This window comes from Haplochromis burtoni, unplaced genomic scaffold (genome assembly GCF_018398535.1).
Source record: "Haplochromis burtoni strain Fernald_Lab_line unplaced genomic scaffold, NCSU_Asbu1 Contig_97, whole genome shotgun sequence".
NCBI classification, from domain to species: Eukaryota; Metazoa; Chordata; class Actinopteri; order Cichliformes; family Cichlidae; genus Haplochromis; species Haplochromis burtoni.
Window position 1 is genome coordinate 852382 of NW_024582458.1, and position 12392 is coordinate 864773.

Here is a 12392-nt window from a genome sequence, read left to right on the forward strand (position 1 = left end):
TGCCATCCATCCCTTTAGCACCACAGTGCAGCCATCTCCTGACATGACAGCGAGTTCTCTGTACTCAAATACCCTCCACAGTCACCTTTAAGCCCCTAAACACATATTATTATACAATGGGATATAATGCAACACATCCAGATCATACTTTACACCCATGTTTGCCAACCTTTTAGAGCCACTGCACATATTTCACATTAGAAAAGTCACACGGCATGTTCCTGCGCACCAGGCTCGTTTGTCCCCAGTTATACCTCTTTTGCTTTCTTCTGACCACTACTCATGCTAGGGCCTTCATCTGGGTCCGAACTTTCTCCAGGACCCAGGTCAGACTGACTACTTTTTCCTTTCAAATATTTATCTATTGCTATTACACGCTGCGTCGTCTCACAGCATAACTATTATGCAAGTTCTTCTTCGTCTTCTTCTGTTAAACTGGCAGTTTGCAACCCATTCAATTAGAGCAGGTATGTACTCACGCCGATCGCTCGAGTACTAATCAGGTGGAACCAGATAACTGATCATTTCTCACGGCACACCTATGGGCCGCGGCACACTAGTTGGGAAACACTGGTTTAAAGTATGAAGTATTCATATTTAGAAAGCATCTTTATTGTATAAGACTTGAAATGCCCCTCATGTATGACAAACAACATTTTATTGCTTATTCAACATTTTAATCAATCGTGATCTTATTTAACCTAAGATTAAAAAACCGTCTGTGTGAACATGAAAGACCCAATGACGGAAACCACCTGACTCCGGTAAAAAATAGTTCCAACAACACTTTAGACACACTAGAGTCACACTGGTATCCGCCGCTTAACTTCCCATTTATTGTCTGTGGTTTGGTTCACGGGCAGACTCCACAGTGAGAATCACCACAGTGTCTCTCATATCCTCCACAGATGAACCTCCAGTGATTTAGTCTTAGTCTTTCTCATAGAAAGCCAAGAATGTGGCATGGGAACTGAGCAGCCCTTATAGTCAGTCTATAACAGCACAGTGTTACATTCAGTAAAGTAAACAAGTGCTTTTAAGAGAAATTTGTTGGATTGTAGCATTACAAATCAAGCGAAACTGCAACCACAAAGATTCCCGATCATCTCATAGAGGAACATACAACAACCTCGTTATGAAACACAGCAAACACAGAACAGCAGAGGCATTTATCTGAAGTACAATTAAAGCCTCCTTTCAGCAGTTTCTTTGTTCTGCTGAGAAATATGAATAAAATCAAAACAAAAAGCTCAAAGAAGCTAAAACTCTCCATAGAGCTGAGAGGACCTGTAAAGCGGCAGGATTCTCTGCATCATCATCACAATGCATATTACACATCACACGCAGTGGTCCGACCCACGGTTACTACAAACTGACTGATTACAGCCGTAGACTGCTCTTAAAGGAGCCTGTTCAACAAAAGCAAACAGCATTACAGTATAACGCTTGTGCTTTATTAACTATTGCATTATTTAGAGGCTTTCATATGCACATATAATAAGCTATCACTGAAGAAAATGTCACAGCATTCTGCACTGCAACATGATTTGAAGCTGTTCAGCTGAGAAAACACGTTTACTGTAATTCAGTCTTCAGAGCTCAGAGCCGTAGCGATGCATTTGGAGAAGCTAATTAGAAACTTGCACTTGTTTGTCACTCTCTGAGAACAATAGCTTCTATTTCAGCTCGCTGAAAGCGGGTCAACGTCGAATTACAGCACTTAGCAGCCTCGGAAGCACAAGTGAGGTGTGAACACTTTGCTAACAGGCTATTATCACAGCTGCCCGTATCAACAAAGGTATGAAAAACAACTCAATGTGTTAATAGTCCTCTGAGAGAAAAGTGCAAACAGCTCTAAAATCAGCATCGACTCTGTGTGAGTCCTCAAAGTCGGAGTCGCTCACTGTGGAGAGAGCCTGTGTTACTGTCCAACGCCCACACTTGATCTCACCGTGGTATGAAAGTGTTCCAAAGAACTCATTTATTTTGGGGACTCGGAGAAATATGAACTTTCCTTCTCAATTCTGACGCTGCAGAAGCATACCAGAACACCCTGTCGCTGTGTTATTCACACACACAAAAGAAAATCTAATTTTATAGTTACTATAATCCTATTAAAGTCACCGTAGTAACAGCCTATTGCCTTTTACATAAGATGACAAATACTATTATGATCTGCGTGGCCTTTCTGCTCTGCCTTTCAGAAAATCCTGTTCCACATTCCAGAAAAGCACATCCAAGCAAAGGTGAGCAACAACAATCGCTATGTTTACAATCTACACACAGCTGATGTGGAAAACAGCTGGGGTGGCTCTGGGTCAGGAGGAAGTCCTATCAAGGAGAAGGTTGGTCGATCGATTTCTACTGAACCCCGATGCATCCACCAGTTAGTGTTTGCTTAGGTATAGGAAAAAACTGCTTGTATGAATGCGGGTCTATAACTGGGTGAATGAGGCTTGTAGCAAAAATCACTTGGTGCTCAATACTCATTAGAAAAGCGCTATAAGAACCAAAACCCACGTTAGCACAGAAACTCTCAAATAACCTAGCATTCATTCTGCCTGCTCACATATACACTCATTGAAAGGTGTCTTCTTCTTTTCTTTAAACCTGCATAACACATTTCCACTGCGTAAAATTCACACAGGTGTGCATTACAACAAAAATGAATGAGCTTTATAAAGGTAGGACTCATGGCAGGGCTGTTAAAATCGACTGCACTATTTACATGGAACTGCACGTAACAGAGCAACTTAGGCTACGTTCACACTGCAGGGGAAAGCGCATCAAATCCAACTTTCTTGACTCTATGCGACCCATATCTGATCATGGTTTGACAGTGTGTACGGCACAAATCCGATATTTTCAAATCCGATCTGGGTCACTTTCGTATGTGGTACTGAATCCGATACATATCTGATGTTTTAGAAAGCGACTGCTGTTTGCGTCTTTTACGTCACTGACACAAGACAGACACCAATTATCAGCGCCGGAGAAGACATCGTGAACACTTCCTGGCCATCCAGTGAAACTGTTGGAAAGACAACGTTGGAGAAACGTGAACATTTTATTTGTACTGTATAATCTGCAGATTGTGACAGAAATCTGTAAATATCCTTTGAAGCACCGCTCCTCTAAAACAGCAGTAAGGATCATTATTAGGCCATATGTAAAGAACAAAATAACTTTATAACTTAAAGCAAAATTGGGAAACGTGAAGTCTGAAACAAGTCTTTATATTAAGGCCATCAGTCAAACAATAGTGTTTGGTCTGGGTCTAAACAGAGCGCGTTGTGTGTGACGTCTTCTTTTGCGCATGCAGGCCGCTTTGAGGGTTCACACTAGAGCGCGTTTGCTGTCACATTTTATTTGTGGAGTGAACGAGCAGACAAAAAAAATCATATTTGATCAAAAAAAAAATCGGAATTGAGCATTAAGACCTGCAGTGTGAACGTAGCAATAGTGTACTAGGACAACGCTGCGCTGACGAGCTGTTGTGAGCATGGTTATGGAGGCATTACACCATTTCTTTAGGCGACTGTATCTGTATGATGTGGATGGCTGGTACACTTGACGTGATCTATGTCAAAGTGATCCAAGATCATCACAGATGTATAAAATGAGGAGAAGGCACATGTAGGGAGGTGCAGGAATTTTGGGAAAGGACTCATAAAATTCTAGATCCCACTGCCATTTAGCTCAGATTCATTGTTTTAGGAGACAAGTGGCAACAAACACATTCGACGTCATGTTCAATCAAGTATCGTGGCCTATTTTTAATTTTTAGGTTTATTAAGAGGGATGGCGCTTGTATGACGATGATGGCTTCTTAGGGGTGTTTAAAGGGGAGAGATGTTTTATATTTTGCATAATAAAAAAAATATTCAAGAAAACTGGTAATCACTAAAACATGACGTGAAAGTTTAGTACTAAATTAGATTAGACCCCTGCTGTAGACACCTGAAAATAAAAGCGTTAGGTTGACTTGTAGTGTGTTCGGTCACTGCCTGGTTCCAGCAGCAAATACTGGGGTTGACAAATGCTAATCAAGCTGATAACTCAGCACAAATACGGTTATTTCTGGGCCAGAAAAAAACAACATGGCAGCAGCCAAAGGGCTACATTTGAATGAAATTTGAATGAATGAATAAATAAATATATAAAGGGTGACATCACAGTGGCTAAATCCATCTTTTAAACACAATCTAGGCTCACTGTCACCAACTGTTCTCACCGGCAGCAGCGAATCTCAGTGAACGTTTCACTGACATGCTCTGATAAACACACATGGGATGATTTTCATAATAAAAGTCTCCTTCTGGATTATATGTCCTGCTTTTAAAATTCTCTGGCTGTGATGGGAAAACGTGTAAAGGACAGAGTGAAGCTACGTCAGAGATACCCGGTGTATTTCAGAAATAAGAGGGAAAACTACCTTTCCTGGAAAGTTTCACAAGGAGCTGAACTGTAACCCACAAAATTAACATTCCTGGGATGTCTGGAACTTTTCATTAAGCTCCATATAGAAAAGGCTCAGTTTTGACACAGGTAGTTACAGTATTTGTGAGCAGTAAATGGTAAATGGCCTGTATTTATATAGTGCTTTTACTAGTCCCTAAGGACCCAAAAGCGCTTTAAATATCCAGTCATCCACACACTGGTGATGGCAAGCTACATTGCAGCCACAGCCACCCTGGGGCGCACTGACAGAGGCGAGGCTGCCGGACACTGGCGCCACCGGGCCCTCTGACCACCACCAGTAGGCAACGGGTGAAGTGTCTTGCCCAAGGACACAACGATTGAGACTGTCCAAGCCGGGGCTCGAACCGGCAACCTTCCGATTACAAGGCGAACTCCCAACTCTTGAGCCACGATCGCCCCAGCAGTAGCAGAGAACTTCAAGCAGGATCTGCCTGACAACAGCCACCTCAGCCTGATGCTTCTTTTATACACGTTTCTGTTTCAAACAATCGAGCATATATTAGCAGGATTCTAGTAACTATGTGATAACAGCAATGTAACATTAATATTGTTATACTTCAACTCTGATAAATGGAAATATTGCATTCAATGAAATATTTGCAAAAACAAAGTTGATGTTTGCTTTTTGTCTTGGAGCAGGTATAAATAAATATTTTAGCTCCATTCCCTCCTTTCATTGACGGCCATCTGCCCTCTTGGTGAACTTTCTGTGCACAGTCATAGGAAGTGCATCTGCTTGTCTGTAAATGGTTTCTGTCTCATTTACCGCATCGGATGTGATTAAAGTGTTGTGTGTAAAAACAATGTTCTGCTGTACTTGTTACCGGTTTACACTGTGCAGAGATTTACACATCTCAGTTTGAGGGCACAAACTGAATGTGCATTAAAAGCCTCTGTGTTGCATTCAAGGACCTCTATCATTCATATTATTATAATCATTATAATTATTATTTACATATGGGAAATAGACAAGCAGGCAAAGTGCAGTCAACAGCGATGATGAGCGATGAAACGGACATACATGAGACAGAGCACGATGAGGGGGTGGGGGTCAGACAGGGGTGGGATGCTGGTCTGGCTCCACACACAGCGACTCACTTGGCCAGCTTCATCTCTATCTGTTGGCGGATTTCTTGCCGCTCCTGATCGCTGCGGACGGGGAAGATGTTGCGGTCCTCCAGCTCCTGCTTGCTGGGCCTGTTCCGAAGCTTCACAGCCAGCAGCTCCTTCTTCATTCTGCGTGGGAGGGTCCCTGTCGTCGGCGAACACAAGTTAACGTCAGTGGCTGTACAGTGGCTTTCTAGCTGAAAACTGATCGGACTGAGCAGATCAGATGTCACACCTTGACTGAGTGCTCGTCTCCATCAAACCTTTCATGTTTTAAATATTTTGAGTTTATGTTCAATTTAAAAGAACACAGACTGCATATAAAAGATGAAAGTATCAACTGTGACATGCCTGCTGTGCACAAACACGGATACCTGCCAATTACTTAGACTAATGTTAGAACTTGGCTGAGGTCACCACAGCAGATGGATCCACATGTTTGATTTGGCACAGATTTTGTGGTGGATGCCCTTCCTGACACAAACATTCATGAGGCAGAGTTTGTGTCTGGAATCATTGGTAAAAGCAAATGCCCATCCCAGCATCCGCATATTTTCTGCCATTCCAGGTCGCAAGGGCAGCGGACCTCCCCTCTCCCCTGACCACCTCCTCCAACACTTCTGAGGGGACACCAAGATGTTCCCAAGCCAGCCAAGATGCCCAGAAGGCATCCTGGGCCTCAACTGGCTCCTTTTGATGTGGAGGAGTGTCAACTAAACCCAACTTTAGGCATCAAAAATATTCAAATTATTACCGAGCCTCGCTCGTCCACTGAAAGAACTGCCGTTTTTGGGCTCCAAGTTTTAACACCACATGTTTCTGCTTGACAAAAGAGGCCATTAAAGGCATTCATAGCATCCAAAAATATCAGATTTGTGCAAAGATGCACTGCTACCATTCTTAAATCTGAGCTGTGACTCCCTTTGATTCATTGTTTTTTTTCCTGCTTTCATCCTGTTAGCATCTCCTTCACCACACATTAGCATCACGATCTCTGCGACTAACCCTTTCTGGGTAAGAGTAAACCTTTGTGGCAGTGCTATTTAAGTCTCCAGTGAGCTCCACAGTTCACCCTTTTAACATTTTTTCCCCCAGAGTCGCAGACATGCTAACGGCAGGAGTCCGAGCACCACTGACCCAAATGAACAGCTAAGAATTAGGCCACCAGAGCAGATGTTGACAGGCTCTGAAACTTAACACCAGCAAGTATGCCATTCATCATCCATGTAAATCTCCCCGTCAGGCTGCGAGTATAAACAAACATCACCACAGATTATGCAGCTTCATTATCCACTGACAGGGTGCCCAGATTTGGGCTCTGTACAGAACGTGGGCGATAACAGTAAAGCAAACATCATACCACAAGTCGGCTGTCGGCACACATACCGGAGATCACAGACTCGTTCCAGCTGTCCTGGTCGCTCAAGTATTCATCCAGACGCCAGTTCTCCTTGTTCTCGTCAGACTCCTTCTTGCTCTCGGACTCTCCGGCCGGGTCCTTCTCTGTGCTGGACGTGCGAGACAGGCGGCCCTCCGGACGGCGTTTCGGAGACGAGCGCGCCTCCTTCATCTGAAAACTGAGGTCACATGTCACGAGATGTCTGTCAGTTACAGCTGTGGTGGATTGTTGTGTTTGAGCGACTGAGATGCTGCACAGCTCATCTTTCAGAGAGCAGCTGAAATGTTAGTTTACCACCGAACGTGGTCGAGCAGCAGTCACTGAAGTGATTAAAGAGTTCAGGTTGTGTCTGCAGCCCAGGCAGAAATCGCACAACTAAAGCATCACAATGTAACAATCCTGTGACCAAGACACTGGAACAACAGACTGATTTATCTTCATGAGGTGACTGTAAACTATAAAACAGAGCACTAAACAGTCGTTAAACTGCATAAAGCTTCAGTTTGGGTTCCAAAGGCAAAATAAGAGATGAAAAGCTTTGAATACACCGGGAATCCCTCTCTGTTGTTTTCTGCTTCACTAACAGGTTTACAGATCTAAAAAAAACAACAACAACAACAACAACAACAACACTCGCCAATGAAACATCCACAAGTATAAACACTCAAAATACCAATAATACTATAGGTCTGTGAAGCATTTACTTGCACGTCCTTGTTCAAGCTCCAACATCAAAGCAAATCTAGAGAAAACTAAACACAATCAATTGTCCATTCATTCATTTTTTTAAACACTTGTTCACATTTTGTTGGTTTCTGCACTAGAATACAAAAAAAGTTCAAATTTTATCCTCATTTCATTCATTTTTAGCACTTGAAGATTAGCATCTTTGTCCACGTGCACACACTGTCTGGGTCAGCATTAACGGGAGGCAAACTCAAACAGAAGGCTGCTTCTTTAAATCTAATCAACAGCCTGCTGGCCTGCAGCTCCAGTCTGTGAGTAACGCTCACATATGACTCCAACCCTTCCACTATGTCCTGAAGGACGAGCGTGAAGCATATCCTCACACAGCACAGCTGCCCCTGAAGGTCAGAGGGGGTCAGACATGGCTGCTCCTTGTTAAAAAGAAACTGTCCCAATATGTTGCTGGTGAGATTAAGCTGATTATAAGTTGGATTTTGTTCTGAAGGGGTCATCATTTAAAACAGGTCTTTAAAATCCATACATGAAATATATTTAGAAATACTTCCTCTTTTTACACGACGCCTGTGGTCTTTTTTTTTCCACATTGGTTACATTTTTGTCGTGGGAGTTTCTGTCTAACAGGACTAATGCAAATCCATTCACTGACCAAAATGCTGTTTGTGTTCTTTGGCAACTACACAAACAGAGACGTGGTGGAAATGCTGCACATCAAGCCTGACCTGTCCTGTCTGTGTTTGGTAGCCAGGGCGCGGTGCAGCTCCTCAATGATGCAGCTGGGGGGCAGCTGTGGGTGCAGCGCCCCGAGGTGAGGGGACCCGGTGGGTGTGGAGATCCTGCCTCTCAACAGAGAGCCATGAGGGTCTTTGGGCAGAGTGAAGTTCCTGGGTAAGGTGGCAGGGGACTTCTTCACCGGCACTGGAGGAGCACCTGGAGAAGTGAAACACATCGAGTCAGATACCGAACGCTGGTTTTACATCAGTGTGAGTCCTGCTGGACGCACCTTCTAAGCTGCCCAGCCTGGTGAGCAGTTTGACAGGCAGGCTGGGTGGAGGAGGGGTGCTGGCTCGTCTCTGAGGCTTGGTCACCGCCGCCTCCTGCTTCCCCTCGATACCCTCGGCTTGGCCCTGCATCTGCTCTTCGCTGGGGTCACTGATTGAGGTGCTTTCATCTTCTCCATCTTCACTCTGACTCTGATCACCTGCTGTCTTTGCCACTTCAGTCACATCTTGTACTGAAAGCACACAGCGAAGGTAAGCCGAAAGGTTTAGTGAGTTTCTGAAGCCTTTGGCTCCACCTAGTGGACAATCAGAGACATAGCGCAACTGCACTCGGAAAACCCATTTTATAATCAATATCACTTATTTTAAATCAGGTGATGAAAATAGAAACTAAAGTAAGGAAGAGTCTGTATCCATATTTGGCGATTTAAACATTGGTGGATGTTTTTACATTTTCTTTCAGACACGTGAAACACAAACAGATTTCTGACATTTGTTGTGTGTTGTTATTTATGAGCCCTTAAAATAATTGTTGCACTGTTACAACAAGTCATGGATTATTTGTTTATACTCTGACTCGCATCAGGTGGTTGTTTTCTTTGTTTTGTGAACACATGTCAACAAGGAAGTTGCAGAAACTTTTATAACATATTTGAAATGTTTTTCATCTCTTCCTTTCTTTTGAATTTCTATTTAATTTTAATATATATACCAAAATAATGGCAAATATAGCTGGCTGAGATACTGGCGGGGCCAGTATTAGCTAAGCGCTAAGAGCCATACTTTTGGTCAAGTCGTGACCTTTATTTACTCTCCTGTATTTTTTATATTTGTTATAAACCAACTGTTTTGGGAAATTCCCATCTTTACACGATAAATGCTTCCCTGTGTCCCCCAGCGTGGTGTGGGTCTGTTGTTTGCTGTGATGAATTTACATATGTGAGACTATCCAGTAAAAAACAGATGAGCTATAAAATCAAAACAATGAGCTAAAAGATGCTAAAAACAGTTTTCCTAAAGTTTCTTAGAGATGTGACAAATATGTTTAGCAGTTTTGCACAACTGATGCAATAAAGCAGCATTTTTGTGAGGCAGATACAGGATATGTATAAAAAGAAAATAGTGCTAGCAACAAGGTGAACACAAAGCCTGAGCCTACATCGCTGTACCTGTTGAGCTTTCTAAATCACTGCCCAGGTCTTCATTAGTGTTGGCCAGCGGTGCCACCGGCTCCTCGTCTCTGTCCTCACCGTCAGAGTGAGGGGGGGTGTCCAGGTCCTCACTGTTACCCCCACAAGCAAGATCTGACTCTGCACATAGCACAAAGAGGCGACAGGAATGAGTCTGCGTGGCAGTTTAGGCCTCATGCGGCTGAGCAAGTGAACCGTGCAAAGCCTGGAGTCATATGTGTGCTAGTGCGCTAACATGTGTTCATCTGTGGTTCTGCACCTGTCTCGGTCTCCCCGGGGTTCCTCCTGACGAGGTCATCTCTCTTCTGCCGTACAGCTGCCTTCTTCTCCACCGCTACACGAACACAAACATTAATCAAACCGGTCCTCAGACTGCATAAGGAAATGAGAGCGCGTGGGACTATTTGCATGTTATGGCTTTCAGCGTTTAACGCCACCCGTGGACGTGCACGGCGTCACACTCACCTCCTGTGGGCTTCAGCTTCTCGTTTTTCTTTTTCCTCCACTTCCAGGGCTTGAAGATGCGTCCCAGACTGGCCAGCTTGCTGTTGCGGCGAACGGGAGGCGTACGGACCCCTGAGACCAGGCAACCTGAATGCAGAGCCCTCTGCTGGTCCATCACATCTGCAATACAGAACACAGCTGCCTTTAACACGGGCTGAGAAAACAAAATCCACCCAGGCGCTCACGACATCATGGTGAGGACTGGAGGAATTTCTTGAATCCCTCGTTTACCGATAACCTCTCATCATCTGAGAGCAGTAAATGTGGGTCACTGGCTGCAAACACCTTATTGATTCCAGCCTCATTTCTGAGGAGAAGCGGTGCTGAGGGGAGAGGACAGAGAATCGCATTGTTGCCGTGTGACTCACATGGTTCGATGGCAGCCAGACCTCGCCGGCCCCAAAGCACACACACAATGGAAGGCTTTTAAACGACGTCTTGAAACACAGGCAGGGAATAAATAAAATCAGCTTCAGCTCGAATGCCTCTCCTTAGGTCATCAGAGCAGACATCTGCAGCCTGACTCCACACTGATTTTACACCATTTCAGCCTGCACTCTTCTCTCAGTGAAGTAAACATCAGCGTGCGAAACATCGTGCACTAGTGACAGAGTCGTACAAATCCTGCATGCAGCTACTGACAGCCCTTTAGAACCTCCTGCCCGCCTCCGAGCCCCCACTGTTTATTTTTGTTGTCTCTTTTAGTCCGGCGTTTGTTTTTATTTTTGGATACTGATGAGCGCGTGTTGGAAGGGCTGCTTTTGAAAAGAGGTGATTCAAGTTTTTACAATTCATGTTCTGTCAGTGGTTGAATAATTACTCCATTAATGCAAGACTGCAAGGAAACACTGCATATTATTTCCTTTTTCCCCTCAATAAAAGACCAGAAAATAGTTTAAAATAGTTTAGATGCTGACCAAGATTTCCCAGAGCTCAAGCTGACACTGTTAAAAACGAGAAACCTTCATAACACACTATAAAGATGTATGTCTACCAGTGGTATACGATATTATCACAGAATTTCACTCACGATACGATGTTATTGCAAAATGTTAAAAATCGCAATAAGCTGAGTATTGCAATAACATTACCTTCAGCTGCAGATGATCTCCCCAAAGTTCAGCTTTGTCATTTTTATTTTATCCAATATGCTAAAGTTATCAGTCTGTGAAGATGCTCAAGTTTGCAATTATGTACTCTGTCAAGAAAAGTAAGACCAGAGGGGTTTTTTTTTCATTTAAACTAATTTATTGTCAGTATTTTCATTTATTTATTATTTATTTGTATTAACTGCCCACCAGAGTTAAGTGGCTCAACAAACAAAAAGAAAATCCTCTGATATTGGACAGTTACGAGGGCTGGATTGAAAATGAGTGATAAAGAGAAACTTTGAAAGAGCTTCAGAAAGCCTGGAGAAAAATCACAGGCCTGTAAATCCTGGACAAACTTGTGTTTGGAAGGAATCCTTATGAGCCGATGTGGTTTCTCTGTTCCTGCGGTTCCTAAATGTGTCCACTTTGAATTAACACCACTCACAATTAATGAGGAATATCAGAGTTATTATATTATATTACTTTTTAAAAATAACCAAATTAATATCATCGCTGCGTGATGACTAATCACTTGTATTAGTGGCTTCTAGTCTTCACTGAGGGCAAGCAGGGCAAGGAAATCTTCACATCTGCAAAGCTGCAAATTAAAAATATTTCACTGCTTCAGAGCAACAATCTAAACAGCTGCAGATTCACATTTTGCATATAGACTAATTTTGCACTGAAGCTTTGATCTCTTGCGACAGACAAACTCAATCAATGGCTCTCCCTCTTAGCAGGTACTCTGACTCCTTCGAGTGCTCTTAAGTCTGCACGCTAAGCTGCATACGAGGGTTCACATTGACAGGCAGAGAAGCAAAGAGGCTGACCGTGCTGACTTCAGTCATGATGCACCGAGTGGCAGAGAGACACACAGAGAGAGAGAGAGAGAGAGAGGACAGAAATAGGCACT

General features: G+C 43.4%; 1 protein-coding gene across 4 annotated transcripts in view; it reads right to left on the bottom strand.

The window, feature by feature from the left end:
* The window catches only part of phactr3b (phosphatase and actin regulator 3b), a 55080-nt gene that overhangs the window by 19136 nt on the left and 23552 nt on the right, over positions 1-12392 (bottom strand). For all 4 annotated transcript variants that reach the window (XM_005933467.3, XM_005933469.2, XM_005933471.2 and 1 more), the window contains exons 2-8: positions 10350-10508; positions 10144-10218; positions 9864-10004; positions 8697-8927; positions 8416-8623; positions 6976-7166; positions 5581-5734 (exon numbers count right to left, since the gene is read on the bottom strand). In XM_005933467.3, the coding sequence (XP_005933529.1) occupies positions 5581-5734; positions 6976-7166; positions 8416-8623; positions 8697-8927; positions 9864-10004; positions 10144-10218; positions 10350-10508 (1159 nt within the window). The remainder of the gene's footprint in view (positions 1-5580; positions 5735-6975; positions 7167-8415; positions 8624-8696; positions 8928-9863; positions 10005-10143; positions 10219-10349; positions 10509-12392) is intronic.